Below are 23,178 nucleotides of genomic sequence, written 5' to 3'. Positions count from 1 at the left end.
TTTTATTAACAAGCTAACTTCCAGTGAATTCCAACTTTTTTAAAGTGTCATAAAAAATCATCTTCATTACAAGATTTTCTGTTTTTTAGTTTAAAATTTAATATAGACCACAGGTTCTCAATTGGATTAAGATCATGCTGACCATTCAAAGATAGGTATACCAGCCTTTTGTATATATCTTCTTTTTTTTTTTTGTTGTATGCTTTGGGTCATTGTTTTGAAACAATATAGTTTCAAAATATATAGTTTCCATCTGGAAATAGATGTGTTATACTAGGTTTTAATTGGTGAACTAAAATATAATGGTACTTATGTTGGTCCATAATTCCTTTAACTCTGTACAGGTTTCCCACTCCACTAGCAGCAAATGCACCCTAAACCATGATTTTTTTGTCATGTTTTACTGTGGCACGTGTGCACTCTGGATTATATGATTCACCTATTTTTCCAGATTCTTTCTCGATTACCATATTGTAGCACAAAAGGTGACTCATCTGTCCATATGACACGTTTCCACTGATCTGGAGTCCAGCTTAAATGATCTCTGCACCATTTTCATCTCTTAACACGATTTTTCTTGTTTATAAAAGGCTTTTTTGTTTGCCACCCTGAAATAAATTCTTTAACTTTCTTTATTCTTGGAACAATTGTATTTTTACATAAGTCTTCAAGGTTTAAATTTTACTTTATCTGACTCCTACAATTCTTCATCACTTCCCTCACAATCAATCAATCTTCTCTTTCTGTCATTTTTCACTTTCTTCCTGACCCTGACTTTCTGCTAATTGAATTTTGAGAAACAAATCTGGACACAACTCTTTGAACTGTAGATTTACCACATCCAACTTATTTAGAAATATTACGCAAAGACCAATCTGCATTTGAATTATTCTACCTTTATTCAAGTCTGAAACGTGTTTTTTCCTAAATTGGTAAATATGAATTTTAACTGATAAACAAATGATATAGTTCAAACTAAATGCTAAAATACTATAAGTATGAATTTCTTATACCTATTTAATGGTTGAATTGTAGTAGTAGAATCAAAGGCATCTAACTTTGCCATTTTTGCCATTTAATTATATGTTTTAATTATATAAAGTTCCTAAAAAAATAATTTAAATAAAATAATGTAAATTTTTTTGAGTCATGAAGATATGAAAAGTAAAAAATAACTTTACTTTGCAAAAAAACAATATAAAATCACATGTAACACTTTATAATGAGGAAAACTTTAAGGGGAAATATAAAATATAATCCTAAAATACATAATCCTAAAATATATATATATAATGCTAATCCTAAAATATAAAATACAATGATATCCTTTTTTACCTGATGTTAATTTGAGGGCCCACTTCCTTTTTTTTTCAATTTCTTTTCATTTTAAATATTAAAATGTTGTAAAAATATTAAGTATCTAACATAAAAAACCAAAATATTTTTAAAATTTTATAGTACAATTAACTTTACTTTATTATAAAATATGTATACAATTTTTTCATTTATGTAAGTTTTCTAACAATTCTGCAGTTTAGTTGAATTTAAAAAGTTTAATCAATTTTTTTTGTTTTTTTATTAAATAGTATAGTTAATTATTTGTTCTAATTATATAATCATGAAAAAAAAATTTAAAATAAGTGATACAACATTGATTTTTTTGACTTTTGACAAAAAAGTCATGCTGTCCCTTTTTTTTGAGGACACTGTATGTGGTAGTGGTGTAGTGGTAGAGTGCTTGCCTCATAAGCAAGAGGTTCCGAGTTCGATTCCTACCACGTCCCTGGTAGTACCGCGCTCAACTTGTTTCTCCGCGCTGCAGCTTTGTTCATCAAGGTTCATGTTTCGAAGTTAAAGAGTTGAGAGAGGGTTATAACCACAAGTAGCCTCCTCATTTGTAGTGGCCTTTTCAGCCTTGGGAGGTGAATTATAAAAAAAAAATATGTAAATATATATATTTATACATAATTATATATATAATATTTATATATATATATATATATAAATATATATATATAAATATATATATATATATATATATATATATATATATATATACATATATATATATATATATATATATATATATATATATATATATATAGATATATAGATCTATAGTTTGTTGGCTTTGGGAAGAGCGGAAGGAAAAAAGTGATTCTTACGCCAACACATACGTCACTTTTAATTACTTTTGACTTTCGTCCAACATTTGCGTGTTGGACGAAAGTAAAAACCATTAATTTAATTACAAATAAATCGTTTTTTAAAAAAACCACAAAAACGCAAATTTAATTGACCAGAATGTTTTAAAAACATTGTGAATGTTTTTAACAATATAAACAATGTTTTTATTTTTATTTTTTTTAATAAAATGTTTTTATTTTTATTTTTTTTAATAAAATGTTTTTATTTTTATTTTTTTTACTGTAAATCATGCACGGAGTGTTGCTACATCGACTATCTTATAGCCTGACTCACAAGGGAGTGCTGCTACATCGACTGACAAATAGCCTGACTCGCAAGGGAGTGCTGCTACATCGACTGACAAATAGCCTGACCCGCAAGGGAGTGCTGCTACATCGACTGAGGGTTTGGTTGGGGCTGGCAGTCTATCATTATTAAAAAAAAAAAATTCCGGTCTTGCATTTTAATTTTTACTTTTTGTCAACAAAATATGGAAAAAACTTTCGGACAACATCTACGGGTTGTATATATATACATATATATATATATAAATATATATATATATATATATATATATATATATATATATATATATATATATATATATATATATATATATATATATATATATATATATATATATATATATATATATAGAAATAGAACATAAATACCTTGTCCTGCTGCAATAGCAGGGATAGGAAGATTCATTGCAAAGCAGACATAAGATATTAGTATAAAATCAAAATAGCTGTTATGCGTAGGTGCTAAAACAACAGGAGTCAAATAGCTGCATTCTCTAAACTAAATTTTGAAACAATTATATATGTAAATAAAAAGAAAGAAAAGATAATTTAATAATTTAATAAGATAATTTAAGAAGAAAAAGTATGCTTAATATATGTAGGATATGTTTAAAATACTATATAATATTAATAACAATAATCTTTATAATAATGCTAAACTTAATAGTAGTAGTATTGCCCTTTTGAGCGTGTTTTACATGAAACTCTTGACAGCTGTTGTAACCAAGATAATGGCAAGGTAGAGAGGCAGCACTTTTTTTTATAAGAAAATGTGAAAAAAAGTGTATGCAAATACCTCTCTTATTTTTCAACATCTTCACTTCCAACATGGCTGCAGGCAACCACTATTAGAGTTGGAAGTTACAGGAAGAGAAAAAATGTCGTTTATAGACTTAAAAGATTGCAAATTATGTGAATAAAAAAAACAAGATTAAGGAAGCAAATTTCAAAAACCTGGTGTACGAGGGGAAAGTAGATGAATAAGAATTTTCAGAGCACTTAGGAACAGTCACAACAAAAAGATGAGACTTAATTGAATCACAAGTAACACATGAATGAATTTTAGTAGATGACACAAGGAAGCTAGCTCTTAGAGCAGTGCCTATTACAGAAAAGAGAAAGAGAAGCAACATTACGACGATATGATAATGGTTGAAGGTTGGCTTAAAGAGCAGGTTCTACTATGTTTACAAAGCGTTTTGTTTTTTTTGTTTTTTTTTAAATCTGATTCACTCCCAACAAGGCTGCAAGCAACCACTATTAAGTAGAAAAAAAGAATAGAGTTATAGAGCAAAGAAGCAGTTGACAAAAGACTTAAAAAGTTGAAGGTTGTATGAGTCGGTATGAAAAGTTGAAGGTTGTATGAAGATGGGAGAGACGAATAAAAGTATTTAGAGCATGCAGGGACAGATACAGTAAACAAATGAGACTTTGCTGAATGATGAGTCAAGTGAGCATGAGTTGTAATTGATAGAACTATCAGTTGAAAGAGGATCAAACTTAGCAGATAGAGGGGGTCCAACTATGTTTATAATGTGCTTTTGGACCTTGTCTAGAAGAGAAAGATTGTCATTAGAAGAACCAGCCCAAATATGAAAACAGTATCCTAATACAGGGACAAATAAGACATTTTTAGAGGTACAAAATGGAATCGGGAGAAAAAAAATAGCAACCACAATAAAGAGAAGAAAGTTTTTGCACCTTGTCTAAAGAGAAAGGGCATCATTGGAAGATCCACCCCAGATATGGCAACAGTATTCCATACATGGACAGATTTGAGATTTATAAAGATAAAAAATAGAATCCCGAGTAAGAACTTGGCGAACAGGATAAAGAGAAGCAACCTTAGCAGATGTTAATTTTGCAATTGATTTGATATATGTTAAAACATATCAAGTTTTACAATTTAACTTTTACTTGAAAATTGTATTGCAGCAATATCTGCTTAATTTTGATCTATAGCATTTATTTGCTGCTTTACAAAGCCTTTTGTTTGCTATATACTATTAAAACATTTATCATACAAATACACCTTAATGACCAAAGTGGTTTCCTTCAGCTGTGGTTCAAATCCTTGTGCTTGCACTTTTTTTTTAAATAATCATTTTCGATTTTTTTAAAGACAAAATAAAACGTTTTTGACGTTTTTTGGATTATATACATAACATATATTAAGATATTTAATACTATAATAAACCAAAGGGAGAGAACTTTCAAAAAAACTTAAAATTTCTAAAAATATCATAACACCAGGAGAAATTTGTTGCGCATATGTCATGATAGAGATACTTATGTTATTAATGTGCTCAGTTTATTAGTCCTATTAAGCTACCAGTGGTCTGAAAAAAAATTATAATCTGAAAAGAGAGAGAGAAAGCCTGTAGCTTACACTGTAGGGTGTCAGATTTTTTTGCAAAATCGCTGTTCAAAATTTTGCAACTGGGTTTTATCATAAATACAGCGGAAATATATGCATTTTTAAGATTTTCAAAAAATTGAGCATAATCAATTTGAATATTATGTTAAATTATTGAATTTACATCTTTTTAAACTAAAATACAACTTTAAGGATGCAAAACGCAATATTTTTCGTCCAATTATATAATATCATGTTCACAATGTTTATTAACTATTATAAAAATTGTGCCCTCATTTATGTATTTAATCATCAATCATCATCCAGTGTTAGGAACTTTGATTTCTCTTGAGAACATGATAATAGTTAGCGCTGATCTGGAACTTTTTTTTGTAAACTTTTAACTACTTGGAATATATCTTAAAACCTTTCTTTGTCCTTTGTTACACCTTAGAAATCATGACACAGCTTTACTCCTCTTACAGTAGCTTTGTTGACTACTTGAAGACTTTAAATAATTGTCTTGATTTCTCAAGAAAGTCATAGTAAAGTCATAGAAACTCATAGGGAGCATTCACAATATGGAAAAACCTCATTGATCCAGGGCCAATCAAATCACTCAGTGACTTTATCTTCTCTGAAATCAGCTTAAGGTTAGGCTTATGTACACGATCCATAGTACATCCAAAACATTCAAATTGGAGGAGCTGCAGTCTCATATTCTCATAAAAGCTCTTAGCAGACTTAGTTAATAAATGAATGAAGAGCTTGTTCTATTGGGTTTTTTCTCACAAATGTTTTAGCCAGATCCAATTTGTGAGAAAAGAGCCAAAAGAACAAGCTCTTCATGCATTTATCAACTATGTCTGCTAAGAGCTTTTATTCCCTTGTCAGCAATTATGAATCATGGTATGCAAACTGTTTCAGTTTCTTGACTAAAATCAAATTGTTGACTGGGGCATCAGCTGCAAGCGGGCATTTAATCCACCATTGCACGTAGACACTAACAGCACACACAAAAACGTTCTAATTTCTTGATTTCATTTTTGGTTGCAACTTCTGAATTGGGAAACTGCTCAATTACCTTTCCAGACAATAGGACTATTTTCATACTGTACAGAAGTTTTGCCGCCCATCTTGCTTTGTGCAAAGCTCCAGGATGCTTCATGCTAAACATCTGAGGTTAATATCTTTTTATAACTAATAACAGGCTGAGTTCAATAAGTTCTTGGTAATCCTCTCAAGTGAATCCTAACTCTAGAAACTCACGGAAGCCATTTCTTAAGCTTTCTTGTTCCTTCTCAGTTGCTCTAAGAAGTTCAGGATAGTAAAAGTTTGCTCTATTAACTGGTGGAAGTTGCAAGTAGTTAGCGACCAGGATTGATATTTGACTGGGGCTGGGCCAGAGCTGGGTTTGTGACCGGGGCTGCATAAACATTTATACATTCTGAAGTATTGTTTTTTAATTCAAAATTTATGTTTCCAATTTTTTAAAACTTTACAAACCACTTAGACCTCTCCAACTATCCTACGTAATAGTAGGATAGTTATCCTACGTAATTGTAATCTTTACTGCTATTAGTTTCTTTATATAAAGGTTTTGAGATTATTAAATTATTTATTTCTAAATGCAGTATTAAAGTTATTCTTGAAGGCTTACACTCATCTTTATTTCAAGTAACTTTAAGGGTACCACAAGGATCTATCTTTGCTCCTGTATTGCATCTTATCTACAATATCAATCTTCATGAAAGTTTTACATCTAAAGTGGCTCTATTTGCTGACTACTCAAATTAATACTCTTGTCTTGACAAAAAGTCTTCACTTTTTGATTGCTTAGAACAAGCTGAGTAATTTTATTGGATCTCTCTTCTGTAAAAGCCTAAAGCTTGCAGTGGCTTATAGATTTAAATTCTAGACCTAAAATCCACAATTTTTGATAGACAACTAAACTCATTTATTTACTGCAAAAAAAATGCAATAATGTTGGCATTCCTATATTGATGAATAACAACCCTCTTACTCTTGGACAAGTCTAAAAGCAAATTGTAAATGTAATTAGACCTGCTTTATCTGCCAAGCATAGCCACTCTCCCATTGTTGTAAGGTTGCATTTCTTTCTTTTTTGTACAAATACTATCATGGTCAATGCTTAAACAAGCTATTAAGATAAACCAAAACTCATTCTTGCTTAGTTTCTTATTCAACAAGTTGCATCCTTTTACTGTATCTGTCCCTTCATGCTATAAAAACTTTTATTACTCCAGTTTCTTTCCTTGCATATTAAAAAAAACCTTATAACTTGTACCCATCTACATGATTTCCTTTTTTATACAATCTACAACTTTTTAAGTCATCAGTAACCTGTTTATAGTATTTTAACTTATTCTCTATTTTAAAGCAACTCATAACTTAATAGTGGTTGCTTGTAATCTTGTTGGAAGTAAATTAGAGTTTTTAAATATATAAATATATGCCTAAAAAATTCTTAAAACAAAAAAAAAATTCTTGTTTTAAAAATAAAAAGTAAATGTAAGCATAAAATTATATATATAAATTTATGCTTACACTATAAATTTAATAAATTATTAAATTATTAATTTTACAAATTTTTTTCTAACTGCGGCTATCAAACCCTGCAAAACCTTATAATTTTGCCCCGGTCACTTACTAGTTGCAAGTAGTGGTTCTTGAATCTGCAACAACTTATAATCATTTTGTTAGTTAAAGCCACTTAAGCCTATTTAGGTCACTTTTAAGTCACTTGAGTCTATTATACCTAGTGCAAAGAATAAAAATATTTTTTGTTTTAAAAATAAAAATTCTTGAAACAAAAAAAAAAATTCTTGTTTTAAAAATAAAAATTCTTAAAACAAGAAAAATAAAATATAAAAACAACTCGTAAAAAAAAAAATTTAAGCAAAAAGTAATTTAAATAAAAATCATAAGTAAAATAAAACTTCTATTATTATTATTATTATATATTATTGTATTGTATTATTATTATATATCCTTTTTTATTCTTCTTTTTGTGAAAAAACCATATGGAATTAGGTTAGCAAAATAGGTCAATAAATGTTATCTATATATGCAACACGTGCAATAACTTTATCAAATATTCTCCTATTTAAACTGTAGATTACACTTTTAACAATATTCTTGAAACAAGAATAAAAATTCTTGAAACAAGAAAAAAAAAATATTTAAGAAATATTTAAACACTTTTATTGCAGTATATCAATTTAAAAAACCTTTTTGCTCAATGATGTTGTAAAAACATTAGGCTTACTTTGTAAAATGTTGAATATTTAAAACAAATAACCCTCTATATTTAATGAATCCCAACAGTCGCTAAGCATGACTACTCTTCCATGCCTGCAGCATGCAAACCACAACAAGGGAATGTCTAGCTCTCTCTGCAGGCAGATACATGCTGCAGTATGCCGTCCTGTAATGTAAAGAGTGAATGTATTAGTTATTTAACGTATTATTTATTTAATAAAACTACGCCTAATAGCCTTACAATTAGCCCATTATTTAAAACCTCCACAGTATTTGTAATCCTAGAGTTTGTGCAAAAAATGATTTGTTAATTTGAAGTTTAATAAACCATTAACATATAAAATTTTATAAATAATTACTTTGTTAAAGCCTAACCTGTATTTGAGGATGCTGTGCCAAAGATGTGTCTATGATGTTTTTGTTGCATTTCCAGTCTACAAGAAGATTTTTTGTTACAACAGAGACAACGTAACCATGATCCAGGTTAGCTTATGTGGTTGAACTTGGAAGGGATGGTACATCAAGAAGTTTAGTTCCATTGACTCTGGATACTAAAACAGGTAGACGATCATTAGTGTCTTTGGAGTCCAAGGTAGCCATCAGTTTTCTATCCTAATGTACCACCATTTTTGGAGATGGATTCCATTTGTCTTTTATTTGTTTGCTGATATGGGGCAGCACTGATGGTTGATATTGATGGGCTGAACTGGAACTTAGATTTATCTTTAAAACATCTCCTTCACAGACAGATATCATCAAATATAAAAATGAATTCATCTTAGTATTATTAATATTATTCCTCACACTTCAGGCAATATCATTTAGATTCTTGAGAATATCATATGGAACAAATATGTGTTCACCAGATTCAATTTGCCTTTTGTGATGCCTTTCAATTTTCAGAGCAAACTGAGCAAGTCCAGCAGTCCCTCCAACCAGTTCATCACAAGAACTGCTGGTTAACTCAAACTCAATAGTTTCTTTGAACACTACCAAATGGTCTCTTTTGGGAAAAACTTCATCATTGGGTTATTTTCTGCCTTTTCTCAACAACTTTTGCATGGACTGTGTCAAATCCTGAATAAGATGCTTTCCTGTCAGTTATCATGCTTTGAATGAAAGCAATATCTGCATTGATGGATTGTGAATGATATTGCAAAATGATACTATTGACAGCGCACTAAACCACTGAGCTATTGAAGTTATTCATGTAAGAGAAAAAACAAACTATTTCATAAATCTCTTATAAGCTCTACGTATGCTTAAAAAATATGTTAATTTCTTTTATTCTTAAAGCTGTAATTTTATTGAATTGTTTTTTTACCATTGACTAAAAAATATTGATTATTTTTAATTACCAAAATAAAGTGAGTAAATAAAGAATAAGTATAGAAACGATCAATGTAGATAAATATATATAAACAATGTGGAATAGATAAATATAGAAATAGTTGGTTTGGTAAAGACTCATATTTTAAGGGTCCGGACAGCTAGGATATATATATATATAAGAAAAAAGTATAAAAAAGGTCAGCTTGGAATAGACTTACAAAGAAAGCATTTTTATGGGTCGGGTCAGCTAGTAATAATAATAATGGCAGTTAGGTAGACATTATTTGCACGGATGTATGTACACTACACTGTGCCTATCCCTATTTAAGTTAGTCAATGCATGTACACGCCACTGTGCCCATGCCTATTTAAGTTTGTTGATGTGTGTACTATTCACTGTGACACACCTGAATCAGTTGATATATGTATGCATTGATGCACTTATTCTATAAAACTTTGAAAGATAAAAATAAATAATAAACATATAAACAACAATAATAGTTGAAAAACATAAAACTTCTTAGAAATAAAGCAATAAAATTAAAAATTAAAAATCTCCCCGATAAAGACTTGAACCCACAACCCAGACAGTCAGTTTTAATAATTTGAACAAAAAATCGCTGAGAAAACTAAGAAAACTAAACTTTAAAATAACTTAAGTAAAAGTAAGATTCAAAAAACAACCTAAGCTAAAAAAATAAATAACTTAAGAGGAAATTAAAAAAAACAACTTAAGTTAAAAAAAGAAAAACATAAGAAGTAATTTTAAAAAGCAACCTAAGCTAAAAAATAAATTAAATTTTAACAAAAAAGAAAATCAAAAAAACAAAACTTAAAAAACTAAAAAAAAATTAACTCAAAAGCAAATAGAAAATTATTTTACTTTTTATTATGTTTGGAATATATAACATCAATCTTTTCTAAGGGGTCGTCCATAAAGTATGTACGCCAAAAAATTTTTAATTTGAACCCCCCCCTCCCCCTGATGCCATGCATACTTTTAACTCCCCCTCCCTCTTAAAAAGTATGTATGATTTTGAAATACCCTCCCCCCCACAACTTTTTTTTTTTGAATAAAAAAGTTTATTGAAAAAAAAAAAGGTGGAGGGGGTACCTTAGATACTTTATATGACCCCAAAGCCCTTTGTTTGCGACACAGGATCCCAATTTAAAAAACATCTTATCAAATGTATATACAAAATTTATTTTAATAAAGTTAAATTACATGATATCAATGTGCTCGCTTGGCCGAGAGGTTAATGCTAAGGATTTTGGCGGCAGTGACCAGAGTTCAAGTCTTGGTCAAGTCATATTGTACTTTTTTTTGTTTTAATGACGAATCAAATAAAAATAAACTATACTTACGCACCCCTCTTTAGTAAGTCCGTAAAAAGCAAGTCTTAAGCGAGATCAGTAATATTGAAAACAAAGACCAGTGTTGAGGGTAGGCTACCCATACTATTTTTAGGGGGGACTCCCACTCATTAGCCACAGCACTGCTAAAAACTGTTGTGGGCTCAAAAAAGAGGTTGCCTGAAATATGTCTTACTCAGTGTCAGTATAAAAGGGGTGGCATGTGTGTGCATAGAGGGAAACTATACCCTCGACTCCCCTATGCCATACACCTTTTTATGTTGGCAAACTAAGATCTTTAGTCAGAATTTTAACTTTTCTATTGATTAGCTGGTTAATTGTGATAAATTAGAAAATTGAAGTATGTACTTTTAAATTGAACCCTCCAACCCACCCACCCCCCATCTGCTTTTGTACACTATTTGAAAACCTCTCCCCCCTATGAGCGTAAGTACTTTACGGACAACCTCTAATGCTTTTATTGTATTACATAATATATAGTTACCATAAAAATAATAAAATTTCATAAAAATGTGCATACAAACTTTGTCAAAAGGACTCCCATAATCAACATTAGTGTAACATAACTTTGCAAATACAGAATACATTATTATGAACACCCAATAATATTTTCTACAATCATAGTGTGTATCACTATAAAATATAAAATTGAGAAAACTATACTCAAACATACCTCTCACTGTTTTGTTTTAACTTAACACACAATGTGTTTTAATATAACACACAAAAAAAACTTACAAAACTGATCACACTTACATTAAAAGCGAAATTTTCAAATCTGCCATAAATACTAACAAAAAAAGTACAATGGTGTGACATTTTTAGAGTATTTACCTGGTACTCGTAACTTTAATGAATTTATAATCTTGGACAATAGGCTTGGGGAAAAGAGGTGTTGCACTAAGTACACTACAATCCACAAACTTAAAGAGCAACAAGATAAATTTTAATCTGATTTTGTCATTTTTGAAAGTTGTTGTCAATAAAGGTGAAGCTGAAGTTATGCTTCTCCTCCCATTAGGTCCAACAACTTAATTTAACAGGTCTCAAAAAGACCATAACAAATTTTACTGTTAACACAGTTCAAACATATTGATTTTATCAGTTCCACAAGCCTTTTAGTTCTAGTAAAACTATATTTTTAATTTCAGATTTATTAACTACAATCAAAATAACTTTTATCTTCAATACCATAGAAATCCCAACTAAGCCTAATAACCAAAAAAAATGTTTTAAAATGTTTCCCAACATTTAGAGACAGATAAGTATATAAACAGCAAAAATATTTTGGTATCTTTTTTTCAAATTTTTTAAAGAAACCATTATTTAAAAATGTCATTAAAACATTTTTTTTAATTATGATAAAAACATTTATAAAAAATATACTGCAAACCAAGTCAATATTAAAATTACAGTATCTCGCTCAAACAACCAGCTGTCAAAATATGAAACAAAAACAAAGAAACATGATTTAATGGACTAGTGACCTGTTGTGGATGAGATATGATGTGGATTAACTGAAATAAGAAATGTGCCTATTTTTAAAGCATATAAAGATGGAATCCAATTATGATGTCTAATACATGAAGAATGCATTTCTTAGACCAACAACAAAATTTTTTAAAAAACATGACTTACACATATTTCCACAATAATTGCTGGTTTATACAACTAAGAAAAGTTTCATGTGGTTAAGCCTTCAGGCTATAAAATCTGGAACAGGTGAGGCAACTTACCAAAGAGATTTAAAACTCTGAAATTCGACTCCTAATTTTTATCTAAGGTGTGTAAAAATAGGAGGAGGAGCTCATAAACTATGAATGGTAATCTTCCTAGAAGTTCTTTGAAATTACAAGTAGGTAATAGTAAGTGGTAATATTCTTAGAAGCAGTATTACAAATAAAAATACACAGTTCGGACCTGCATAGCAAGTTAACAGCAAGAAACGCATTTGGTTGTAAAAAAATGTTTCACTAACACTTACATAATTTCATTATGAAAATAATTACATTATGGTTTCAAAAATTTTTATTTTTGCAAAAAATTTAAAATGAACATAATGCTCCTACTTTCACTAAAAGTATTATTTGCTATTAGTAATTGATATTTTAATTAAAATTTGCTGCAACCCTGCAACTAAAAATGTAACAACCCTGAAAATATAAGTGACTTTTTATAAACCTGCAACTTTAAGTGACTTTTAATAACCTAACAACTATAAGTGACTTTTAAAAAACTTGCAAATATAAGTGACTTTTTATAAACCTGCAACTATAAGCGACTATTATAATCACACAAAATTCAATAGCTGGTAATAACTGCAATTAAATTTAGAATGACATTAAACTATAACTTATATTATATATTATATATAAGTTAAAAATTAGAATGACAATAAATTATAATATATATATTTAAAAAAATAACAATGTTTACTTTTTACTTACAGCATCTATACCATCTTTGTTGACAAGTACTTCTTTAAATAGTTTTTTTACTGTCTTCATAATAATATATGCCATGAAACGAATAGTTCGTAAACTAAATGCATGAGATATTTCATCAATTATACTTGCAGCATTTTTATAAGCAGTGTTACTATCAATTCCTGTCTCTTGCTTGTGCTAAAAATCCAAAAAAATATTATCGTTTGTGCTGAAAAGAACAACACTTTTTTTATTATTATTATTATTATTATTATTATTATTATTATTATTATTATTATTATTATTATTATTACTATTATTTATTTATTTATTTATTTATTTATTTTTAATAAATGAGCTCCAACACACAAGGATGTTACTATGGTTTAGGAGGTTATTTTTATAATTTTTGTAATACAACCATGTAACTCCAAAACGCCTTGAGGAATAACACCAATGCTATTGGGTTTAGGGAGGCCATGTCAAGTCTAAATTTTGCAACATGACTCCATATAATTTTAGGTATGTCATGTTGTCAAGCAAAATTATATAAAAATTTCACAAATATGAATTTTATAAAAATTATTTTATAAAAAACATCAGAAAAAAATAATTAAAATTAAAAAAAATCTTGTAAAGTTTAAAAAATGTCATTTCCTATGCAGTAAAATTAAAAATGATTATTTTTTGTTTAAATAATAATTATTTTAACAACTTTTGTTTCCACATTTAAAGTCATGTTGCAAAATTTAGACTTAACATAGCCCCCCTAAACCCAATTATATTTTGATTAAATTTAACAGAGTTGCTTGTGAGAACCATTAAAAAGTATTAAGAATAGAGCCAGATGTTTTTTCAAAAGTAGGAGGTTTTTTGATGCAACACTAACACAAATATATCAACATATTTGAAAAAATCAAATAACCTAATTCAGCCATCGGAATTAGGAAAAATAAGGTTGACTTTAATTTGTCTACCTTAATCTATGTGAGGTCGGTATCAGGTCGGCAGAAACCCATTGTATGGATTCTCTTTAAGAACTATTTTGTATTAACAATGGTGACTACAGAAATCCAGGAGGTGAGGACCAAAGACAGTTTTCTAATAAACTCTAGGTAATGGTACACATCATTGTGATTACTACGATTACTACATAACATGATTACTACATTACTACATACACTTTTTTTAAAGTAAAGTGAAGTTTTAGATGGAAATGTAATGGTTCAAACACTTTTAATTTAATTATAACACCAAGACAAGTCTATTCAAGGTGGATTATTTAATCAAAGCACCAAGTCTATTTCAGGTGGTAACTCATTGTTAGTGATGAATAAATAAACTAAATTATTTGATAAAACTTTAGAACAAGTGTATGTGTGTACATATTTCAATTAATGCATCTGTCATAAAATCAACTTTATTGAACTAAAGTGTTGAACTAAAAAGGTCAATGACAATTTGTACTTGCTTTTATTTCACTCTTTCTTTGTTTATCTATATATAATTTATGCAGTTAATGCTTAATGTCGTTAGTTACTGAGTTAGTTAAGATTCCTAAAAACTTTCCTTGTTCTAAATTGCATGCCTCATATTATACTTTTAATGAATGCTTAACGTCATTTTTCTGTTTTCTGTATAATAAACCTTTTTCTAAACTACCCACATTGTTTGAGGAAGACCATAAATTTCTTTAACTTTCAACAAGATGTGTGAGTAGTGCTTCTTTTTCTAAAACTCTTTTATTTTTGATTTAAGTTTTTATGTTATTTATTTATGTTTTGACTTATTTATTTAAAAGTTATTATTAAAAAGTTATTTATGTTTTGACTTATATTTAATTTTTTTTTTTGTTAGCTATGTTGCTTATATTCTAATTAAAATAAAAATTACTTTTTATTTTATTTTTCATTTTTTTGATTACTTTAGCTGCATCTGGTACAGTTACATCTGGTAGGGTTATCTTTTATATTTTAATTTAAAATTAAAAAAAAAAACATATCTACAATTCTTAAATCCTTTTCTTTTTTTTCTTCTTTAGAACTAACATGGAGTGTTTATGAGAAATATCACCAGAACCTCTCTCAAAGAGGTCCTTTAATAAATGGAAATTAAATAGAGGTGTAAATGAGCCTTCTTTTTAATGGAGGGCTCATCCATACAGGGGTATGGATGAGCCCTCCATTTAAAGCTCAGGGGTAATTAAAGATATTGATAACTTTGTTATTGGTTCTTCTTTGGGTGCTGGGAGACACCAAAGAAGAACCAATAACAAAGTTATCAATATCTTTAATTATTGAAGATATTTATAACTCTGTTATTGCTTTTTCTTTGGTGTTATTTATTTTTAATTTATTTTTGTAATATTTTTTGTTTAATAATAGATCTTCAAAAAATTATTGTCAATTTCATTTGTTTCGATTTTTTTATTTAAGTTTAGATAATTCTTTTGTTATTTAAAGTTATATTATTAAGTTCCATCATAATAACTGTTATTTTGCTTATATACCATATCTGTTGACTTGAATTTAAACCCTTTTTTATTGGTAAATTTTCTTAACTATAGGTTATTCATTTTTGCACTCATAGTTATATTAAATGTTCATTATTTTTATTAATTTAACTTTAAAAATATAAATAAGTATGTCTGATTAAATATTGTATGAATATGATGTTATGATATAATTTGGCTTATATACCTTGCTTATTTATTATGTAGCTTATTTTGTTATATTCATTGCTGTAATTTTATATATCATTTTATTTAGGCTGTTCTAGCACATTAAAAAAAAAATGAAAAAGGCTGTTCTAGCATATTAAATTAAAAAAAAAAAAAAAAAGAATCAAAATTCTTTTAAATAAGGAATTTATTGATATTTTGTTACTATTGTTAATATTTTAAAAGAAAATAGTGACATTGTAATGGATGTTAGACTAGATAAAACTTTTAATTCTTAAAACAATGTAAATGCTGTAAGCTGAGTTGAATGTAAGACATGTACCAGAAAAAATCTGCACGTGTTCTGATGTGGTGTTTACGAAAACAGTGTATCATTTTAAATAGCTAATTGTTTTAAAATGTATTAGTGTTATTCAAAGTATTAAAAATTTTGCATTTTCTTTTTGAAAATCCTGGTGTACCAAACAAAACAATTTCTAAAGAGTTGCAGATTGCTTTGAGAACAATGCAGAGCGTTGTGAAACAAATTAAGGACACTGGTACAATCAAAAGGAAATCAGAAAGTGGAAGAAAAAAATGTTTTGTTAGATGAGATCTTGGTAAAAAAGTGAAAGATGCCTTAGACAAAAAACCAGAGATTTCTGTTCGAACTTTAGCGAATAAATTTAAGACAAGTGCTTCAACTATACAATCTTATAAAAAGAAAAAAGTTCCTCATCGTGAAGAAAAGCAAGAAAATGTCGCAATTCGTTGTTCAAAGCTGCTCTATAAAAAATTACGTGCCAAAAAATCATGTTTGATTATTGGCGATGAAACTTATTGTGCTGCATATTTCCAATCTCTTTCAGGACACCAATATTATTCAGCAATTAATCACAAGAAACTGAATTCCAATTATAAATGCATTGGAATGCAAAAATTTGCTAAAAAATTCTTAGTTTGACAAGCAATTTGTGAATGTGGTCAAAGAAGCTCTTGTTTTGTGACTACGGGAACAATTAACACCAAAATATACATAAAAGAATGCCTCAAGAAATGTCTTTTGCCATTCTTAAGAACACACAGGTATTTTAGCCCGATTTAGCATCCCCATTATTTTAGCCCGATTTAGCATCATGTCACTACTCTGGGACAACTTTAAACTGGCTTAGAGAAAATAAAGTAGATTTTGTTGAAAAACACTGCAATCCAGCAAATTGTCCCGAACTACGTCCCATCAAAAGATATTAGGCTCTTGTCAAAAGAAAACTAAGGTTCAATGTAAAAAAAGTCAAAAACATTAAAGTCTTCAAAAATAAATGGATTAAAGCTACCAAGAAAGTCCAGCCAAAGACTGTGTAAAAGCTGATGTCGAGTGTAAAACGCAAAGTGTGTGCGTTCTCACATACAAAACTTTACAAACTTTCTTAAGTGAAATTCAAGAATATTAATGTATGCACTTTCAAAATATATATAACATTCAATATCGAAATACAATAGTTAAATAAATATCCTTTAAAATGTCCGTGCAGATTTTTTCTGGTACATGTCTTAATCATTGGCGAAATAAAAGAAATAGGCTTAGGCAAGATGAAATAAGTCTACAATATGAAAGGAATAAGCAAAGAAGATTGTATAGCAAGAAGTAATATTTTTCCAGGTTATGATTATTTAGGAGAAATTCGTCAGAAAAATTTCCTAATGAAATACATTTTTAAGTTGCCATGATGGAAAGGTAGTTTTGGCTTAAATTTTATCATTTCCACAAGCTTTGCAAGATTTATTTACATGAAGTTATGTAGATCATAATTCAAATATAAATTTTTTTAAGTACATTAGAAATTATAATGCCTCCCATTCCTTTGCTTCATTTATAGCTAATGTGGTTCAACCCATGAATCATGGGCCACCATGTTTAGAATATGTGGTCAAGTTTTTTTAGGTAATCTTAGGTTAGATCAAGATATTTCCTCAACATATTGTCAACATATCTAATTAATATGACATATTTTTTAACTGGTAGAGTTATGCTCTATATTTTTATCAAAATAAAAGATGTAAAATGTTTAACTCTTTTTAATTTATTATAATTTTTTTTTTCTAATTTCATTAGCATCATCTTCTGATTTAAGTGAATATGGTGAGGTTATGCTTTATATTTTGATTAAATAAAAATACATATATAATTTTGTATAAATGTATATATTTATAACTGTAAATGTATAATTTTTTTATTATATTCGTCCATTTGTAATTTTAGATTCATTAACTTATAAAAGATATAGGGCCTATCGCTCCCAACACTCAGGGTATCCCTCAGAGGTCCTTCAAAAAGTGGTGTAGCAATTTGCTTTATAATTAATAATATTTTTATTTATTTTAGTTAACTTTAACGATATCACAATTTAGTTGTTTAGTTAACTTAAAAGATATCACAAATTCATTGTGAGATCTTTAAAGTTAACTAAAGCTTACTAAAAGCCAACATGAAACAACAACAACAAAAACTGCTGCATCATGACAGCAATTGCAGTATCACAACAGGTTACCAATAGCAGGTGAATTGTTTCCCATTTATTATGCTTTTTTTTTTCTTTTCTTTTATATCCAATTATCCGTTAAAATTTTTATTTTAGATTTGTCATATGACGCATTAATGCAATATAAAAGAACAAAGATTAAATATTTTCCTAATTTGTTAGATACATGTTTGATTGTAAATTAAAAATTGTTTGTTTGAAACATACTTGTCATCAATTGCTTAGTTATTTATCTAAGTTATATAAGTTGTGTGCATTTAACACTTTTAAGATAACAATTTTCTTTTTTAAAGAAAAATTAATCAAGGGGATACCAAGAAATTAATAACACCTGTATAACATTATAAGTTAACTTCATACTAATCTTATTTATTAGGTAAAGTTCATATTATTATAAAAAATATTACAAAAACTTACTTGATATTTTGTTAATTTAAAGCATGATGAAGTGTTATTATTAATTTGTGTCAGTAATAAAAAATTTATTGTGTTGAACTTTGGGAATGTCAAGGAAAATGGTTCTGCCTCAAACTGATACGACGTAAGTCAGTTGTAAATCATTCAATGTTAGATATTAACTGTTAAATTATTTTATAACCCCTTCATACTTTTAATGTTAATTTTACTGATAATTTAAGACTTTTAATTTAAAGGCGCTTTTCTAAGAGGGTCTAAGTCAATTATAAGCAGTTAAAACAACTACTCTTGATTGTACAGTTTGCGCAAGTTATAAAAGTTTCAACGAACAAAAGGCTGTAATGAATAATGGATATATTTTATGTAATAGCAAGATTTACATGTTTCCAACAAAAAATGTTGATCAAACAAATTTAAACTTCATTTTTTTTAAATCAGCATGTTAAAATTATATGGTAAATCTCAGTGGTCTTTTGTTTACTAAATAACTGAGACACAAATTCAGAACTATAAATATTTGACATGCAAATGCAGAACTATATATACAAAGTTGTCATTGCTAAAAAAAAAACTTTAAATAACATTTGTTGTAGCAGCATTTTTTAGCTCTAGAGCATAAATAATTCATTCTTAATTATTAATTCAAAATATAATCTAGAATTTTTAAGTCTACAAGAATTTATTTACTAGATTTAGATTTTCAACCACTACAAGTCATTTGATACATTATATAACTACTTCTGTTTGAGTACTTGATTTACAATCAACAAAGTTGTTGATTTAGCACGAGGTAAAGTCAAATAAAGTCAAAAGAAAAAATTTAAAATATTGTTTTAAAATGCATTGTATTTTAAGCACTTTCTGTTTAACTAATGCATTCTTCATTATATGAGATGGAAGATGGAAAGATAACTCATAAATTGATCCAGTGTAACATAAACACTGTTTAAACTTCTACTATGTATTAGATATGTATCAGTTCACTAGAAAACTTCTGGATGTATACTAAATAATTGCTAGTACAATTAAAAACTAAAAAATGTTTAAGTGTATAGTGCTTATGAAGAACCATTGATCATATTCTTAATCATAAGAACAAGAAATAATTATTTGTAAACAATTTTTGCCTTTGCAATCAATACTAATAACCACTTGCTTTGCTAGAGAACTTTAACTAACAAAGAATGAATTTCAAATATTTGTATTCATCAAGATTTTTTCTGCAAATATCTGAGCTTTAGAATTCTCTCCATTACGTTACCTATCTGATTTGTATAACTTGCAAATCTAATGTTATCTATAACATTAACAGGTCTATCTATCTATAACATTATAATGTTATCTATAACATTATAATGTTATCTATAACATTATAATGTTATCTATAACATTATAATGTTATCTATAACATTATAATGTTATCTATAACATTATAATGTTATCTATAACATTATAATGTTACCTATAACATTATAATGTTATCTATAACATTTTAATGTTATAGATAACATTATGTTATCTATAACATTATAATGTTATCTATAACATTATAATGTTATCTATAACATTATAATGTTATCTATAACATTATAATGTTATCTATAACATTATAATGTTATCTATAACATTATAATGTTATCTATAACATTATAATATTATCTATAACATTATAATGTTATCTATAACATTATAATGTTATCTATAACATTATAATGTTATCTATAACATTATAATGTTATCTATAACATTATAATGTTATCTATAACATTATAATGTTATCTATAACATTATAATGTTATCTATAACATTATAATGTTATCTATAACATTATAATGTTATCTATAACATTATAATGTTATCTATAACATTATAATGTTATCTATAACATTATAATGTTATCTATAACATTATAATGTTATCTATAACATTATAATGTTATCTATAACATTAAAATGTTATCTATAACATTAAAATGTTATCTATAACATTATAATGTTATCTATAACATTATAATGTTATCTATAACATTATAATGTTATCTATAACATTATAATGTTATAAATGTATAAATGTATATATTTATAGATAACATTATAATGTTATAGATTAACATAAATTAATTAATTAATATATGTTAATCTATAACATTATAATGTTATCTATAACATTTTAATGTTATCTATAACATTAAAATGTTATCTATAACATTATAATGTTATCTATAACATTTTAATGTTATCTAAAACATTATAATGTTATCTAAAACATTATAATGTTATCTATAACATTATAATGTTATCTATAACATTAGATTTTATTATCTGTAACTCTAACTTAGTGGTTTGTCACATAATGGAAAAGAATTGTTGATGATTGTGAAAAAAACATCAAACCTAAACCTTTTATACAAAAAATTCAAACCTGTTTCCTAGATAACTTTTTGTTGTCTCAAAAATTGTCACACTTATTTCCTAGATAATTTTTTGTTGACTTAAAAACAGTCAAACTTGTTTCCTAAATAATTTGATATTCAAAGTGGCTATAAGTTTTTATCTAAAACTTTTGCATCCTTAATTCTTGACACTCTCTGTGATAAAATCGTTGTGTATAAGTTAAAATACTTAAAATACTATGGTAATACAAAAAATTTTGAATAGTTTAGTTATAAAATGTTTATGTAAAACTGTAATTTAATTAACATCTTAATTTTCACCACACTTTAATTTATGCAACATTTCAATGTATGCAATATTGTAATTTATGAAACATTTCAATGTACAAAGTTATTTATGTACAATTATTGATAATAAAACTTATCTATTAAAAAACTAAATGAAAATTAAAAAATTAAATTATAAAAATGTAAAATATAAAAAGTACTAAATTATATAACATAAATGTTACTTAATATAAATTGAAACTCATGACCAAATTTAAACAAAAATTTAAGACAATTGAAAAACACAACAATATTCTTTAATAAATACCTTTTCAATAACATCTTTAATACGATGTGTTGACAGAATTTTATCTTTGATCAGACTCCGATCATACTTTTCAGCAAACATGTATGTTGGACTTTTATGGTTGTGAAACAATGACCAAAAAATATCCCATTGATTTGAAATTGTAACATCCACCCAACCATTCTTATTGTTAGACATTCTCAATTAAAAAGTAATAGACAAAATTTTAATACTTTTTTGAAAAAAACCTTTAATTCAAGTTAAACTGTAAAACAACAAAAAATAAAACAAAATTTTTACATAATACAAGTTTAATTCTGTAATTTGTTATAATGTAACAATAATTTTAATTTTGAGACATTTTATAGGCTCATAGTCATTGTTCATAGCAATTTTATCTCAATTTTCATCATTTATAATTTCTTTTTTTTTATTCACCTTCATTTTCATCATTTAGAATTTCAATTTTTTTTAAATGTTTATTATTTTTGTTAAAGGAAGAATTTTGATCATCATCTTTATTAAGGTTGCTTTTATTGTTGTCACCATATTTATCATCATGACTGGAATCTTCATTATACTTGTCATCATCATCACTGGGATCTTCATTATACTCGTCATCAGATAAAATCAGTTTATCATCTACAATGCTCAAACTTATTTCAATTACTTTAGTATCATTCGTAGTATTTTCTATGTTTAACTCAGCCTTTTCTTCAGCTGATAAAGTAGCAAGAAACTCATTATCTCTATTTATAACAGGTAAAAACTTTTGAACTTTTTCCATCAATGAAGAAGTTTGCATTCTAAAGGTTTTAAAAGTTTCTTGCGGTTTTTCTTTCAAAATAATAAATCTATTTTCTATATGATCAGAAGTAACATTCAAAAGATCTTGTGAAGTTCTTTTGTTTATGTCTTTGTTCATATCTTTAGTATTTTATGTGTGCTGGAAAAAAAAGATCAACTTATTTTGCTTATTACTTTGGTCAACACAACTCGCTAATGTCATACTAAAAGAGGGATACATCAACATATGAATAAGGAATACATCAACATCAACATATGAAAGAGAGATACATCAACATATGAAGGAGGGATACATCAGCATCAACATATGAAAGATGGACATCAACATATTATACATCGATTAAGATTAGAGCATTTTAAAAATCTGTTTAAAATATTTAATGTTTTGATAGACAGTCAAAACCTCAACCTCACACATAATAAGTTATGAATGTTATTATAGACCATAATAAATGTTATTATAATAATGAATGTTACAGTTGTAAATGTATTAACGATGGGTTTGAGAAAATTGAAATTTTAAAAAG

The 23,178-nt window shown here is 27.3% G+C and overlaps 2 protein-coding genes across 3 annotated transcripts in view; both read right to left on the bottom strand.

Moving 5' to 3' along the window:
* Positions 1-22,155, bottom strand: part of LOC100205381 (dihydroxyacetone phosphate acyltransferase) — a 148,649-nt gene extending 126,494 nt beyond the window's left edge. For both annotated transcript variants that reach the window (XM_065805233.1, XM_065805232.1), the window contains exons 1-3: positions 21,866-22,155; positions 13,284-13,460; positions 2,862-2,991 (exon numbers count right to left, since the gene is read on the bottom strand). In XM_065805233.1, coding sequence (XP_065661305.1) covers positions 2,862-2,991; positions 13,284-13,460; positions 21,866-22,042 — 484 coding nt within the window. In that variant the 5' untranslated portion in view covers positions 22,043-22,155. The remainder of the gene's footprint in view (positions 1-2,861; positions 2,992-13,283; positions 13,461-21,865) is intronic.
* A 119-nt stretch (positions 22,156-22,274) lies between these two features.
* Positions 22,275-22,769, bottom strand: LOC136085383 (putative uncharacterized protein DDB_G0292330). Its single transcript, XM_065806685.1, has one exon. It carries the CDS (start codon positions 22,767-22,769, stop codon positions 22,275-22,277), a length of 495 nt encoding a protein of 164 aa, XP_065662757.1.
* Positions 22,770-23,178: the final 409 nt, after the last annotated feature.

This window comes from Hydra vulgaris, chromosome 09, assembly GCF_038396675.1.
Source record: "Hydra vulgaris chromosome 09, alternate assembly HydraT2T_AEP".
Classification (NCBI taxonomy): Eukaryota; Metazoa; Cnidaria; class Hydrozoa; order Anthoathecata; family Hydridae; genus Hydra; species Hydra vulgaris.
Note: the sequence above shows the minus strand (reverse complement) of the source record. Positions and strands in the feature narration are given on the sequence as shown.

Excerpts from the sequence above, each read along its gene's own strand:
- LOC136085383 (XM_065806685.1), bottom strand. The coding sequence starts at position 22,769 with ATGAACAAAGACATAAACAAAAGAACTTCACAAGATCTTTTGAATGTT.